The 16,817-nt window shown below is 45.0% G+C and overlaps 1 protein-coding gene across 8 annotated transcripts in view; it reads right to left on the bottom strand.

Annotated features, from left to right (window-relative positions):
• RGMB (repulsive guidance molecule BMP co-receptor b) overlaps positions 1–14,261 on the bottom strand; it is a 101,004-nt gene extending 86,743 nt beyond the window's left edge. For 4 of the 8 annotated variants that reach the window (XM_082377853.1, XM_082377854.1, XM_082377852.1 and 1 more), the window contains exons 1-4: positions 13,817–14,261; positions 12,775–12,850; positions 9,295–9,560; positions 3,704–4,212 (exon numbers count right to left, since the gene is read on the bottom strand). In XM_082377853.1, the coding sequence (XP_082233979.1) occupies positions 3,704–4,212; positions 9,295–9,560; positions 12,775–12,779 (780 nt within the window). In that variant the 5' untranslated portion in view covers positions 12,780–12,850; positions 13,817–14,261. Of the gene's footprint in view, positions 1–3,703; positions 4,213–9,294; positions 10,676–12,774; positions 12,948–13,816 lie in introns of those variants that run through there. The other 4 variants (XM_082377850.1, XM_082377849.1, XM_082377847.1 and 1 more) reach the window with 4 other exon arrangements.
• Between the last annotated feature and the right edge of the window lie 2,556 nt (positions 14,262–16,817).

Raw genomic sequence — 16,817 nt, 5'->3', positions numbered from 1 at the left:
TGGCAAAGAGAATGTGGAAGAGAAGGTACAGAAGCCCAGCATCCCCACAGATGACCTGGTTATTTACCTGTGTGAGGCCCAGGAGAGATACTGGCATTGTGTCCCCTCCCCACCCCCAGCCCAAAACAGAAAATGCTTTTCTTCCCACGCAGCCAGCGCTGCCAGTTCTAAGACTGCCCCCTCTCTCATCTCTCTCCCGCAGAGTGCCTGCAGGCCAGAAGCTGCCCCTTACAGCCAAAGGTGTAGAAGGTGGCCCAGAGCTGACATGGATCTCAGCAGAGGTGTGCAGGTGTGCCAGGAACCCCGGCAGCCCCAGGGCGGGGAGAGACGAAAAAATAGCCCTGGTCTCCCCTTTAGGAACACATCTAGCTGGCAAGGTGGCCAACCATGCAGACTCCTGGGAAGGGATCCCTAACAGGCTGGTGGAGAGTCCGACATAAACCCAGCGGCCCTGAGAAGGCATACCTGCACACAGCCTGACCTAGTTTCCCAGGGAAGGGGGAGAGAAAGTAGACAAGGGAAGATGAGGCCAAACTGTCAAGGACTGCAGGTCTTGCTGCCCTACACTCACTGCTTGCCATGTGGATAAGGAAAAGTCTTAGCTAATAAATGACCCCTTGAGTATACAGGTGACTCTGTAGTTTAGATTTTTTTCCCCCCAAGCTTTGTCTTTTCGTGATGAGGTTTGAAACGTGGGTGTTCAGGGGCAGGTAGAGCTCACAAAGACAGCCTTGAAGATGACTTGCTTAAGAAGCCAGGTTACCAGGACTGAGTTGCCTTAGGGACTTCCCTGAGCACTTCACTAGACCTGAGTCTAGTGCTTCAGTTTAGCGCTGAAGGTGGTGAAATGAATGTTTGCTTAAATACTATAATTTCGGCATCACAACCAGCCAGCCTCTATGATATGACATCATTGGTCAGTCTTTAAATCTAGTGACACTGAGCACATAGGTCATTAAAAATGCTTGACCACAGGATGACACAGTATCTGCAATGTGCAGTGCTGGGTTATCCAATAGCTGGTCTATGTATGTGTTTAAGGTCTCAGTAAAGCTGGGACTCATATAAAAAATTCTTCTTAAAGGTTTTTTGAAAACAGTATCACAGTAGACATCAAGGAAAAAAAAATAGATCTCTTCTGGAACTTATTTCTTATGTACTTTTTTGTCTCATTGTTTTTATTTTTATTGCCATCATTTTTTCATTGCTTAGAATTTTTAAAAGGTTTTATTTTGGCCCTGGGTTGGTAAAAGGAAATTGCAGTGCAAAATTTTAGGCCTTTGTTTGGTTTCACCAGCAGAAGCCATACCAACATGGAGACAGGCCCTCAACAGTAACCTTCCAGATGCTTTTGGGGGCTTTGGAGAGAGTTACAAAAAGAAGAAGGAAAAAAACAACTACTAGAGGTCATAGAGTAATTTGTTGCTGAACAGCATGGACACCAGATGTGGGGAAATACTTTCCAATAGTGCAATTAAAGACCAAACATTCTCACTGTCTGCTTGAATTTATGTTAGAGGATAATTTTTCCCCTCTCCTTTCTGGAATGGGTAAAATCTTTGATCCTTACCAAAGTGAGGGAGAAAACAAATTGTATTTATTTATTTGCTAAAAACTATGAGAGATTCAACCACAACTGAAACAGAATAATCTAAAGTACTTCAGTGTCGACTGTTCCGTTTCTATAATGTTAATACTCATAAGGTAACCAGTTGTCCCCAAATATTTTCAACATGATCAGTAAAAAGTATAAAATTTTGAAAGGTTGAACACCAAATAGAAGTGACATGTGACTGGATGGAAGGCTTGGAAAACAAAACTTTGGGCTTGTGAAAAGAAACAATATAGCTGACCCCTGAACAACAGGAGGATTAGGGGCAAAGACCCCTGTGCAGTTGAAAATTCACATATACCTTTATAGCTGGCCCTCCGTATCGAGAGTTCTGCACCCAAGGATTCAACCAACCATGGATCGTGTAGTACTGTAGTATTTACTACTGGAAAAAAATCCACGTAAGTTGACTGGTGCAGTTCAAACCTATGTTGTTCAAGGGTCAACTGTATTTTCCCATGCACACAGCACTTATTAATCTCAAAAGTATCGTTTGAAGGATACCACTTCAAGTCCTCAATTATTTACACAATGATTTTGATGATTTCCTACATTCTTAATGGAACTGTCTTCTTGAATTTTCAGTGTTATGTCTTTCCAAAGACTATTCCCATGTTTTATATCCTATGACTGCAATAATGAGGGATTTTTTGCCCATGGCTTGTCTTATGACTTCATAATTATATTAACTTCATATAATAACATACAGCAAATACATATTTTAATATACAGATAGGAAAAATTATTTGCATACTTGTAAAACACAGAGGAAGAAAAGTTTGAGATATAAGGTTTGGAAAGGCAAGCTTGGGCTTTATTGGGAGTTGAAGTGTAAATAGTTTTAAGTTCCCCTAAGATGTCTAGACTGATGTAATAGTCTTCTTTGTTCAGAGCAATGACTTCTAATCTTAGATTTGTGACACCCCCGGTGTGTCTCCATACACCTCTGGAGGTGCTGTAAAATTCCCTCCACAAAATGTCAAGTAAAATAATTTAAATTCACTTAATAACTATGCCACATATGTTTGGAGGCAAGGGAGGTGTCCTGGAATCAAAAGAACAGTCGTTAAGTATTATAAAAGCTTGTTCCCTGTCAATTATATTTTAGTCTAAACCAATTGATGAAAAGATAAACAAAGGAAATCAAGTAAGATGAGAAAACCTGTATGTGTGATTTTGTGGTTGGAGGAGACAGTGAAGGAGCTGCTTACTTGGGATACTATTTTCATGGACAACCCTTTTTGACTGCTTTATTTATTAACACCTGAATTAGCTCAGACTGGCAACTGGGAAGCCATTCATAGCTCCTCTCCACCTACTTGCACTAAGACACTGGTGCCTTAAAATTGGCTTAGAGGATCTCTATTCAGTATTAGTTTCTTTAAAACAAACAAACAAACAAACAACAACCACAGACACTGGCAGCTAGACAGGGTAAGCTTAACTTAACTATGTCAGTTTTCCCCTCAGGCTGACTTACATTTTTATCCTGAGATTACATGGGGTTATATATCACTGCTCTGCAATATCCAATTCTTAACTTCCTTGGTCACCACTAGGTTAGGAACTAAAACACCACTGTGGGCTTGCCACTGAGAAGCTGGCTTATAGCCATCACATTTTACTATAGCTTCCAAGTTCCCAATAAAATTTCCTGATGGGTTATTGCCTCTGGCTTCACAGTGTTCTTTATTCAGAACACCCATTTCAGTCATCTGATAAATCTGAACATGGATTTCTTCAAGAGCCACACACATCTGCACTTAAAAGTGACACCACTGAAAAAAAAAGAACTTTTTTTTTTTCATTAAACAGGCCTGCCTTTTCCCTAGAGAACCCAACTTCAATGTTTACTTTTTATTTTTCATATCACTGCCTATTTAAATTTAGACCCACATTTTATATAGGCCCTAGAATTCCACTGAGAGATTCTTTTACCAAGTAATTTTCATTTAATCCTTCATCCACCCTGCATGCCAAGATGACCAAGAGAAGCTCCTTTTAAACTAGGTCTTTTGTATCACACTTCAAAAGTTGTCTGAAGAATCAAACATCTGAAAGTTACAGGAAAGAAGAAAGAAGTACACTTGCCTTATCTGTAGCAGTAGCACTGGATCCAGGGACCACGGGCACATTCGTCACTTGAACTGAAAGATAATTATTATCTATGAGTGGCCAGGCCCCTTCCACTTTGCATGTCTGGAAGTGATCCTTGAAAGTTCTAAGGTGAGGATCTCCGAACAAGCCACAAAAAAGGTAATTGGGAGGGTTCTGGTCCCCTCCCCTGTGTTCTCTGGCTCCCGTGTGGCTATGATAGTTACATGGGTCATGGGTCACTTCAGGGTTTGTGGAGGATGTGGGTCCGTCCTTAGAACAGTTCCTCTGGCTCATGAGGTCACTGATACCCAACACAGCAGAATGGTATACTAGGTTACCACGGCAGGCTTTTGAAGTTCGCTGGGTGCAGCCGGCATAGGCACGCAGAGCCTTGCAAAACTCAGAGTCAAAGCCATCAATGGCAGAGTTCAGGTGTGAAGTCAGGGACACAAAGTCCGTGGTACATTTCTGGATTCGACATTGGGTTGGCTGTTGGCAGTCACCTATGAGAAAGAAGATAAGAACAAACATTTTTTAAATGCTTCACAACTTCCTGAGCTACATGAGAAAATGACATTCTCCTCTGGGAACTGTTTGTTCTATTTCATATACTCCTATTTTAAGCAGGCCTTCAGAAATAGGGTTGTATTGTGCTTCTTGGCCTCTCACAAAGTAAGCCACTGGGAGAAACACTGCATGCAGCTAGTTAACTTGAAACTAAAGCATGGGCCATTGTGAGTAACCAGGAGTCTAGCCCAGTGTTCTTAGGGTAAAATTACAAGGGAATGATAAACGAAATATTTTATCAACTTTGCTATTGTTTATAGATTTTGAGAAAGATGTCTTTGCTTTAAGACCAAGTCAAAGATATGAACTTTGTTTTGATTTTGAAAACTGCATAAGTAATTTGCTTTGGAAATCACTGTCTATGCACAAAACCACGAGTAAAGCCTGCACACCTCAGGGAGGGGAAACTCCTAAATTACAGCATGATTAGTTAAAACACCTTTACCCGATTCTACTATGGCTATAGGGAAAGAATATCAGGAAAAAATCCAGGTACTAAGTTATTCTGCATTTCTTGAGGAATGTTTATCAACAAATTGCATATACATTAACACTTAATCTCCTGCTTTCTATCAATACAAAGTGTAAATGTTCCCTTAAAAAAATGAAGTGATTGATTTGACCAAGCTAGGTATTCACTTATCCCATAGCATCAATCACGCTAGGATTCCAGCTCCTAAACAGTTCACCAGTAAAAGTACACTGAATCAAAAAGTACATAACACTGACAGGTGATCCCACCAACTATGTTTTTTCCCAGAAACAGAACCAGAGACAGAATTCTTAGAGTATATATAAACGACTTTTTCCCTAAATCAACAATTCACATAAACTTAATAATTTAAGTCAAGCTAAAATGAAGTAATGAAAAATCATGTGATTACTGCCCTACTATTTAAAAAGTCAGTTTTCAAATTATGGTCTGCCCCTAGCTTCTCATATAAAAATTTGTAAAATCTCTCAAAGCACAAACAACACAATGAACTGCCAATACTAGGTCAGTGGTGTGCACCAATCAGTTTAACACTATATTCCTTAAAATGGGAACACCAGAATTACTGAAAAGAAAAATAATTTTCTTTATCATCCACCTCAAATTTTATACAAATGAACTGTAACACGTATTTGTATTACTTGCACATTCTTTATAGGTCTCTCAACCATGGAGGAACCTCAATGTCAAGTCTTAGGTTCCTCATACGAGAAATGAGTAGGTTGTTCTACAGTAAACTCTGTGATCTTTTCTAGGCACAAAATATCTATTGTGGGGGGGAAATCAGTCAGTAGAATATTATTAAATGTATAATTATTCAAGATTTAGGCATAACAAAACTTCAGGATAATATCAAGATTTAGTACTTTATCTGATAACCCTAATAATCATCTTAGAAAGGTATTTTAATCTTTTCAGTAGTAAACTGCTTTTAAATCTGAATAAAATAGCCTGTAATCTCTGCTCATGGCATCAGCTGGGGAAACAAAGGGTAGGAAATGACAACCTCTTAAGGCACTTCCCCAACCATTCTTAAATTTCAAAAACCAAAAAGGGAAAAATATAGTCAAGACTGGATATTTGATTTAACACGAGTAAAAGAGAAGATTAAAATATTTTAATATTTTGGAGCTATGAATTTACAGCTATCACTAAATCGCACTTAAAAAAATCAAATACATATTTATGTGTTTGGTCCCTTTTATGTTTGCTCATTCCAAAGTTGATATTTATAGAATTCTTCTCTATGAAGTAGATCAAATCATTTTTCAACTACTTTTACTCAAAAAAGCAAAAATGTGAACAAAAAATACAACCAACCAACAACCCCCAAAATGGCATTAAAGCCATTTTACAGATGGGAAAATCAAGACAAAGGGACACTAAAGGCCTTGTCCTGGCTGGATTGTAAACAGCTAGTAAGAAGCCCAGAGCATGGTGCCTTTCCTCAAATCCTGTTTTCATTCCTCCACATGTCACATCTCTACTAAATGCCTGATTCTCAAGACAGTACTTGATAGCTTAAAAAAAGACATAACTACAGTATCATTTCTTTTAAAATCAGCTTCACAGTAAGCAGTAAGCAAGAAAATAAAATATGGGCCAAGATCACTCAGTAATGAACAGTTCTTGGACAACATATAAATGACAGCAGAAGAACTTTCTGCTAAACTTGCAGTGCCTATTCTTTTTTATGGCCTATAAAATCTAGCCAAGCATACACTTACTAATAATTATTTCAAATAGTCATAAAATATCAGAAGTAAGACCAGCATGGAAATGCAGATGCAATTGTTCAGAAAGGAAGAGAAAAGCAGAATTTAGATTCCCAGCTCCTTTTTTGTTCCTTTCCTTCCTCCCCCGTCCCTTTTTCAAAGCAGGTGGGTGCTAATTCCTTTGAGAAATCTCACATAAAACAGAACTCCTTGGGTTCCTTTGTATTGGATGAGGTTTCTAACAGACTTTTTGAATAGAGATGATGGGAGGGAGGAGGGCTAACTAGAGAGAAAGTGCATTTGGGTCAGCAGTTTCAGCCCCATCGCAGGCTCCTGTATAATGACTAATTTGCAGCATACACCCAGAAACATCCAGGCTTCATGAATTTATAATGACAATGCACACTTTGCCTGTTATAGGCGGTAAAGTAAGCCTCCTGTCAAAATACCAAGACAATGCATAGCAGAAACAATTTCAAGGATGCAGCCATGAAGGCCATGAAGTGTATGAGTAAGCAAGGAACTCCCATATTGGATCTCCATTCAGGAAGCGCAGAGGTTTGCTTAAGGAAAAAAAAAAAAAGTGAATAAAAGTATTCTTTTCATTTCCCAAGGGCAGAATTCAAAATCTGCAGCTACAGATCTATTTTTCAAATCAGATCATCTATGATGTGACAGTATTTTCATTCCGGTAAATGAAACCTACTAAGGGATTTGTGGGTCTATAGCTTTCATTAATGATCCAGACATAAAGACCTCACCATTCAAGACAGTTTCCTCAACGTCCAGACTGCACGTGTGCATCTGCAGCCCAATCACCAGTTTATAATAAAAGAAATCAGATATGCTGAAGTGAATTAAGTGAAATGCAGAGCCATATGGGGTGCAGAGGCAAATTATATGGATCCAGGCACAAAACATATGGTAGCCCATCTGCAAAGAGCACTCGGCTAGGCTCCCTGCCCTGAGGAGAAACAACCCCTGCATTTCAACAGCACTGCTCTTCAAAGAAATCTCTCAAAAAGGAGCCCTCTTTTCTATAACCAGGTTAACTGCTCCCTTCCAACAAGCTGTCCACAGATATCACTCACCACAGCAACTCTGGGTAGAATCTAATGGTGACTTCAGCGTGAGCACATTAGGATACTGAGAGGAGTTTCACATTCCAAGCTCTTGAACTAAGGCACCTTAATTTTCTAAACCTTTAAACCAACTTCTTAGGCCTTTCATGGGCCAGCAAAGAAATCTTCAAGGACCACATTCCAATCCTGTTATAGGACCCAATGGCAACTAAAGGAAACGATATCCAAGTAGTCAAGAGGGACCCAGTCCTGCCTACCACTTCAATTTCCATTTCAAGAAACCTACACTTTGACATTGTGGACACTTATTTTTTTCACACAAAACCCTCCTGAGTAGATTTTTTGACACGTCATAAAAAATTTTCCATGTAACCATAAGCAAACTGACTTTATTTTCTAAGGTTCTAAAGTCACTAATTTAAAACCTTAATCATTGTAAAACTTGCTATTTTACACTCTCTATTAAGACCTCGGTCTGTTTCCACAAGTGACAGTGTTAAAATGCAGCTGTTATATCACAATGCAAAGTTACGCAAAGTAAATTAAGTCACCTCCTCAAATGCCACATTTTTTCCCCATTACTTAAAAGACCTCCTGGATTTTTAACACCGCTGCTATGACTTAGTAAATAAATAAAAATTACTCCGTATGGGTGGCATTAAAGTTCAGTATTCTTCAGATCAGAGCGTTGTGACTGCTGTCCTACAAATACAGGACAAAAAGATCTCGAAGGAAAACTCACCTAATGCTCTAGGTGTTCTCAAACTAAAAGATAAATTACCTTTCAATATGGTATTAAAAAAATTCTTTGTCTAGACCTGCTCCTATAAGTGGTACTTATTTGTAAAGAGGGTCCTAGATTTTTTCCCCAGCTTTATTGAAATGTAACTCACATATAACATCGTGTTAATGAAACGATTTTAAAAAGAAAAGTAGGTTAAAACATGCTAAAAGGCTCATCTTCGCTAAGAAGAACGAAGAAGGCTTCCTTCGCTGAGAACAGATTTCTCACCGCTGCTTCCATAGGGGAAGCGCCAAACCTCCAGAAGGCAAGACATCTGTCAACCTCTCCTGGAACCCGAAAACACGCGGCTAGCCACAAAGCACGAGTTTTTCCAAAGAGGTTGAAAGCTGAATTAAAAGCAGCTTTCGCAAATATGAAAGAAGTCCCAGTTTAAAAAAGTTTAAGTTACTTCGAGATTAACCCCCAGGTTTTCCAGCTCTGGTGAAAATCTTTCCATCTGGTGCGATTTCTTCGCCTCGTCGCCACCCCCAACTCCAGAGAAGCAGCACAAGGCTTCCTAGTCACCCCACCGAGGAGGCGGCGGCGGCGGCGAAACCTGATCCCAGCCTGACTTTCAGTAAACACCAAGGCAGAGAGCAATAAAGCATCCGGAACATTTGTCTCGGGTGCGCAGCCCCCGCCCGCTACATCTTTGATAAGTGGCTGTTGGAGGGGAGATTTATCAACGGTCCGAGCAGAAGGCGGGGAAGGCGGGAGGGAGGGGAAGAGGCCCCTCCTCTGCGCCCTGGGCGCTCCGCTCGGTCGGCGGGTGTGTTCCTGCCGCCGCCCCGCGAGCCCAGCTAAGGTGCATGGCAGGGGCTGGTGAGGCCTTTCCCGTCGCGCCACGCCGCCTTCCGCCCCGGCAAGCGCCTACGGGACCGGGGGTGTCGGGGAACAAAGCACTCGGCCCTAGAGCTGGCTCCCCTCGCGCGCGCGCCTCATACCTGCGTGAAGCAGCCCGAGGCTGAGCAGCAACAGAAGCAGCAGCGCCAGGGGCGGCGGGCAGAGCCGGGGGCGGGGGCGCTGCTCAGCCCCGGCGGCAGCGGCGAGGGCGGCGGCGGCGGCGCAGGAAGATGCTGCTCTCAAGCCCATGCCCGTCCATGCAGGTCTCGTGGGCTCCGGCGAGGGCGGCGGCGCGGGCGCCGTGGCGGGTCCCGGGCCGTGGCTGCGGCATGGGCCGGAGGACGCGCCTCGCTTCCTCTTCTTCCTCCTTCAGGCCCGCGTCGGACACGGGCCGCCGCCACCGCCGCAGCGAGCAGTGCGCCGCGGGCGGAGCGAGTTGGCGGCGGCGGCAACAGGGCGCAGTGGCATCGTGGCGGCCGGAGACGGCGGCGGGCGGAGGGAGAAGGGGCGGGAGAGAAGACACAAAGACCGTGAGCGAGTGCGAGGCCCGGCCTGCAGCGCGCGGGCGCCCTGGCCGCGGCCAGCGTGGGCTCACCGGGCGTGGAGCTCGGGTGTGGGCGAACAGGAGGAGCACCCAGCTCCTGCCAGCGGCCACCGCCGGCCAGGATATCTTTGCGCGTCAGCTCAGCGCTCAATCAATCTCAGCCCCTCACTGCCGCCCCGCCCGCCCTACACCCGCCAATCCGAGTCGTCCCCACCCCGGCCTCGCCCCTCCCTCTAGCTCCATTGGCTGAGAGGCGGGCGCTCTGGGCCCAGCCCGCCACTCGTAGGGCCCAAAGCGCCCGCCCCCCGTGCCTCCTCCCTCTTTCTGCCTGCCCAGTGTAATTCGAGTTCCGCGTCCGCCCGCTGCGAGCCCTGTCCTTCGCGCCCGGGCCCAGCCTCCCTCCGGCTCCCTCCTCTGCTCTCCCCTCCACCCCCTTCTGCGATTTACTGTTTCCTCGCGCCCAATAGAAACAGGCGACAGCAACTTTGTCCTGGCGTCGTTACAAAGGCACCGGCCTTTGACCTCTCCTTGAATTAATGTGATCAGGTTCAACCTCCCTCCATGACTTTTATTAAAAAATTTTTTTTTCATCATCCCCACTCTGTCCCTCCAGCTCCAGCTACGGTTCCGGCTCCTTGGAGGAAGCGGGCGCTTTTACCCTGAGCCTTGCGGCAGGTCCCTTCGCAGCCAATCACATCTGCGGAACCGCGTTCCGAGCCTGTTGCGGACTTTTGGTAAAGCTAGCACCCAGTCTCGTTAGAAATCCGAATGTGACCCAAGGTCCGGAACAAATCGGATGGGCTGGGAGGGTACCCGCCAGCTCCCGGCGGAGTTCGCTGGCAGCCGTGCGAGGCTCCGGTGTTCTTGTTCCTTTGACATTTCCCTTCCTGAAAGCTGCGGGGAGGGGTCTGAGAGCGGGCGAACTTCAACGTGTTCGGCTACGGTGTAATTAGATTAATGAGGATAGTGAGTTTTTAATGCAGTGTAGAGTAATTATGCCATGATTTCTTGTTGCTCAGTGGCTTTTCCACAAATTTTCATCGTCTATTAGCAAATTAACTCAATGGCAGGTCGGTTTCTACTTTTGCGATTGAATGCATCCAAAAATGAGGGAAAACCAATTGTCTGCCAGAAAAGAGGTTGCCAGTGGAGATACAGGAAAGCATGTTGTGAGGTTGATGATAGGTTCTAATTTGTTATGAGTAGGTGTGAAGTGGTATCTAATCTCAAGAATGGCCTCAAAGGCCGGGAGCCACTTCGTAGTGCCCTTGTCTTTGCCCTTCCCCAAACGGCAAAGGGCTGCCATTTTAAATTCACTGATATCCAAGTCACAGTCTGCAACCTTACCTGCTACATTACTTAGAATCTCTAATTAGGAATTTCGTATCAACCACGGACATGTTAATATTCCACATGTTAAAAAGTGCTAATCAATGGACCAGGATAATTGAGGGCAAACCTTCCAACGCTCCAGCTTACTCATTAGACGCATTCTGAATTATACAAACCACTAGGTCCCTAATGAAGGATGCCTATCTATTTTTACTGCAATTTTTCATTACTTACTTATTACGTACCATGATGACTCAAGTGGTAAACACACCTTTCACTGCCCAAGATATAATCCAAACCTTGTATCTATAATATGCTTAATAGTAGCTTCAGAGTTGCCTGGAGAAATGACTTTTTGGGGGGAGTCATCTGATATGATTTTTAGATGATACCGTGTTGTAAATACTGTTAAATCAAAAATTTACTCTCTTACAATTACTACATATTACAAATGAAATCAAGTTAATGAAATACTGGTAAGTGTCTTTTAAATAGTAATCAAATGTGAACACTATCTTTCAAAGTATTTTGCTAGCAAAGACTAACAGTAAGATGTTTCTTCTTCCTTAACCCAAGATTTAATTCGACCCCTATGAAAGAAGCATCCTACTTTATTGACCATACTTTAAAACATATAACCAAGAGTTAAGGATCAAATTCAGTTTAGTTTGAGTCTTTTCACTCCTGATTTTCTATGATTTTCCCCCCTTTCCTCTTCTCCCTCTTACATCCTGCTCCTTAAGTACACGGATGCTCTAGATTTTATCAACAGAGGGCACCCTCGAGTCACTGCAAATCCTGGTGTCCTGAAATGGAGCTGTTGTTCTTTAGAGGAAAAACTTCATTTCTTCTAAGGCACTTTACTGCTCCTATGTTGTAAAATTTGACAAGCTTAATATTTATACGCCTAACAATTCACTTTTTATTGCTGCATAAGTGTTCAGCCTGCTAGAGGAAAATGTTAATTTTCACAATTAAACCGCAAAGTGGTTCCTATTTTCCGGACATTAGTCTAGTTGACACATTGGCGGGGTAAATTCGGACTGCGAGCAAGATCCCGAATCAGCTTGGGAAGCAAGAGCGTAGTGAATGGTCACTTACAGCGCATCCACTCCCGCAGCTAGTATGCTGCAAGTTAAGGAGGATTTTAAGACTCTACAAAGAAAAATCTGGGGAGGGAGCTAGAACACAAACATAAAATCGATGACTTATAAAAGTTTTTATATTTTAATCAGGAAAAAAATCGTGAAGTGACAGCTTGCACAACTCACAAATCCACCCTGTTTCTTGCCACTTGTACTCTTTCCTCCTGCTTCTTTGTTTTCAGGAAAAAAAGATGAGACTGGAACAGTATAATTAGGGGACACAGCAAAGCATCCGTGCAAAATGGGTAGAATTAAAACACATGCCAGCAACATTAATGGATTCTAAACAAGATGTGGTTTCTTTTCCTGAACCTTTACATGATGTCTTAACGGTTCCCCTGTTAATATACAGAATCTCCATTTCCAGAAATCTAACACGAGGTCTCTAACAGATCACCGTAGGCAGAGGAGCCAGGAATCAGACCCGGGGTTGCGACTTGTGCAACCCATTTTTGAGTAAAGGTTCCCCTGCTGCTCCCCAGTCCACCCTACGCAAGGCAGGGGTGAAGGAGCCCGGAGTCCGACAGCCCAGCGGCAAGCAGCTTGTGTATTGTACTTACATCATTCTTAACCCTTCCGCTCCTGGAGGGGGCTTGGCGGGATCAGGGGATCCCTGAGCTCCGGAACACGCAGGACCTGGGTGTGAGAGAAGAGTCCCAGAGCCAGGGGTAAGCGCTGCGCCCCCGGAAGGAGAGGGCCCGGGGCGTGCGTGGGGCTCATCACCCGAGCGTACACAACCGGCCCCCGCGATCCCTTCGGGCTCAGCCGCGGCTCGCACCGCTCAAAGCGGCAGGTGCAAAAAGCATTTGGGAGTCGCTTGCCAGCGCGCGGAGGTAATGCGCTTCCTGTCCATTTATCTCAGGAAACCAGCGCAGCCTTCCCTTCCAAACAAAATTAACCTCTCATTACCCAGCCACTCATTCCCGAGAAGGCCTTAAAAGCTTTACCAGCTCGCTAATGTATTTAGGCTTTTCTTCCAGGCAAACGCAGCCGCTGCCGCGACTGCCATCAGCCCCGGGGGTTCCTCTGAGCTCCGCCGGGAGCCAACCGCTTACTTCCCCCCAGCCTCCAGGCTGGGAAACTCTGGCCAACCCAAATCCCAGTTTGTACTAATGGGCTGACCCGACACCCCTGAACCGACTTCATGCCAGAAGCAGCCCAAACAAGTTCCCACTAATTTCACAAGAGCACCTCGTTTCAAGTCCTCAGCTCCCCTATCCTCAAGGAACGGGGGAGGGTACCGGGGAGGAACTTCAATAGCAAGCTGTCCCCGGGGAGTGGGCGCTGACTCCCCTTTGGAGCGCCAGCCCTGTGCGCAGCGGGGGCGGGAAGCACTGATCAGGGGCGTGGGGGTAGTGTTAGCTAGGAGCCAGCCGATTCCAAGAGTGGAGAAGCAAAGGTGGTCCTAGGTCTACAAGGGGCAAGAAGAGGCCTTTTGGAGGGCTGCGGTTTTCTCACCCTGGTTCCCGCCGCCCCGAGGCTGGCAGATTTATACCACACAGGTGGACGGAGACCTAAACAAAATAGTCCCGGCCGCTGACTGCCGCTCGCCCCCCACGTCCCTCTGGCCCACCGCAAACTTCAACAAAATAAACAACTCACCACAGGCATTCCCTTGTCTGCAGCGCGACGCTTGCCAGCTGGGAAAATAAGCTGCAAGCCACGCGGCCAGGGCGCTGAGGGGGCCAGCGCGGCGTCCGCTTCTCTTCCCCAGGTCGGGGCGGCGGTAACCCGAGGCAGGAGGGAGGCTCCGCCTCGGGGGCTGCTCTCCCTGTTCCCCGACTGCTGCGTGAGCGCCCGGCGAGCGGCTGCGCCCTTCCGGCTGCCGCGATGTCTCCGCTACCTCGGGGAGGGGGCGGGAGGCAAATCCCTCGATTCCGTCTTGCTTTCTCCAAGCTGCTCTCTCTTCCCTCCGGAATCAAAGACCAAACCTAGGGGCCTCCACCCCACCCCTCCACATCTCCCCCTGCCGGCACACCCCGGATCTTTCCAGCGCGGCTGCGGAGTGGCAGGTAGCGGTGTCCCAGAACCCCAGCCCCCGGCTCCCGCTCCGCTGGCGCCTCTCGCACGTACACCTCCACCCCTAAGGCCTGCACAAAGAGCCTTTCACGCTGCCAGCGCCACCCTCCGCGCCGCCCTCCAGACCGGCCGCATTGCTTTTGCCCACCCGCGGCACCAGCCCATTCCCGCTTGGTGAGTGTGCCAGCCTTCGCCGGGGAAGGGCGGCAGTGAACGCGTGCAGGTTGTTCCTGCTCTGCGCTTCGGCACAGGCACAGATGCGGTCCCTTGTCCCCCCCTTCTACCGCTTTCTCTAGCTGTCCACCAGCGGCCACAAAATGCATCCCGTCCTTTGCATAAATGATCTTTGAGTGTCTTCCTAGTATGTCTAAACTGGGGGAGGGGGGCAGTAGTGGTCCTCCGGTTTTTCGCCGAAATAAGGAATCCAGCGACCTTTCCTGACCATCTAAATGTGGCTTGAGTTTGCAGCTTAAGAAAGCCCAGGATAACGATTTGGGAATTACGAGGGGAGAGAGGGTTGAGAGAGACATCTAAGACACAGGTGAGGAAGTGTGTTATTAAGAACAAGCCCACGCAATGTTTAAGGAAAGAATCACTTGGGTAAGAGTAGAAGGTATGCAGGGCGAGAGGGAAGGGACTAGCTGATCTTCCAAAGTTGAAAATGAGCATCACAGGTATTCAGCAGTAGCTACTGTTCTGTGCGAGCAAGGCCTGGGGCGAGCGGGCTGCTTCTCTTTGTCCAGGCAAATAAATATTAAAGCGTCTTGACCTAGGTATTTCACTTTTTGCCTCCTTAGGAGTTTCTCCGACCCTCTCTAGCGTTTCTTCACCTTCTGCTGTCCCCACTCTTTATAGTTTCTCGGTCTAACGCTAGAGGCAGCATAGGGCAGGGTAAAGAGGGAGGAGTGGGAATCCAGTGAGGAGGGTCCAGGAATAATTTTCTGAATAGGCGTCTTAGGCAACTGATGTCTTTGGACCTTGGGTCACTATCAAAATGGGTGTGTTAGGGGCAATGGCCGGGTTCCTTCTGGTTCTGAAATTCTATGACGAGAGACGTCTCCTCGCACCCTCTCTGTAGGTTCCCTTTTCCCCTTTGAAGAGTTTACCAACCTTGCTTTATCTTCTCCAAATGCCAATCAAATTGAAATAAAAAAAATACTGGGGATGTGTCACGGTAAACGTAAGATACACTGAAAAATGCTCTTTTTGCTATTGAGAATTAAAAAAATAATAACCCTCAGCTCCTGGTCCACAGAAACAAGGAATTTTAATGTCCTCACTTGCTTGCCTTTGAAAAGCCACTCCAGCAATCAGCAGAGCAGAGCTTTGATTTAGAACGTAAAGGCAAGTCTCCTGTGTTTTTCTTTTTCCTTCCACCAACACAAAGACAAGCTGCCACATAAAATAATGATGAGCAAGAGTTCAAAGCAAGACCAGAGAGCCAGCCCAGAGGACGTTTTCTAATGCAGCCCCAGTCCTTCACCACTCCCCTGCTAAAGCTGGCTTTGGACAGCACATAAATAGTAGGCAGAAGCTGCCAGAATCCCCTTCCCCCCCCCCCAACCCCTTCCCATAAATATTGGTCAGTGGAATCTGTATTGTCAGTCATCATGTAAATGCATTCATCAAATATTGTCAGTCTTCATGTAAATGCATTCATCAAATCAATACACTAAATTTTTCCTTAGCCTCATGATACTTTCCAGAATTTTCAATTCACTATTCAGTTTGGAATCTTTAGCCTTAGTTCTCCCTCTGGACAACCTTGACTGTTTTGTGTGGAATCTTTTCTGAAACCGAGGCAAAAAAAAAGGTGAAATTTCATAATGAAGTGCTAATTTTCAAACTACAAATCTCTTGCTTCTTCAGTTTTCGCAAAAGAATTTTAGAATTGCTTAGCTTTCATAGCAATGCACACTTAAAAAGTTATATATTAAAGAAAATTCTTAAGTACACTTTCATTGGGGAATATAAGTTATTGTTTAAACAATAGTGGTGGAGAAACATTTTCAGCTTGTTTAATTCTGTTGCTTTCATTTGTATCAATCACACCCACCCTCATGACTGTCCCATTCATATATGCTAAAAACAGTTATATTTCTTATTAGACACTGTATGTTCCACTAGTAAAAGAACATGGCTTATTTTTTCCTCCCAAAATTATCTTGCTCAATGCTCCATAACTTTTTTCTCTTATTTCATTTTAATCTTTCTTTTTTTTCTCACACCAGCCAAAATAAACCAAAGACGGGAATAGAAAAGGGACAAAAAAGTCACCTTCAGTGTTTGACTTAGCATTTCTCTACTGACTGTAAAGAAACCTTCTAATGATTCAATGTGTATTTGCACCATCCTCTGAATTTCCACCTCTACGTGATAGAACTTCAGCGTTTAAAATGTTCAGTTAATGCATACATTCAACTCTCCGGTTGTCAAGGTCATAGTTTGCTTACTTTTGATATTTCTAAGTTTTTCCTTTTGCAAATTGGAAGAGTCATCTCAATGATCAAGCACCAAATGAATCCATTTCTCAGTATTTCTTGTTTTCCTTTTTCTTGCATGTGTTGTAATTCTTCCCTAGTTT

The sequence above is a fragment of the Balaenoptera borealis genome (assembly GCF_965194805.1).
Source record: "Balaenoptera borealis genome assembly, chromosome: 2".
NCBI lineage: Eukaryota > Metazoa > Chordata > Mammalia > Artiodactyla > Balaenopteridae > Balaenoptera > Balaenoptera borealis.
This window is presented reverse-complemented; position numbering and strand designations above follow the sequence as displayed.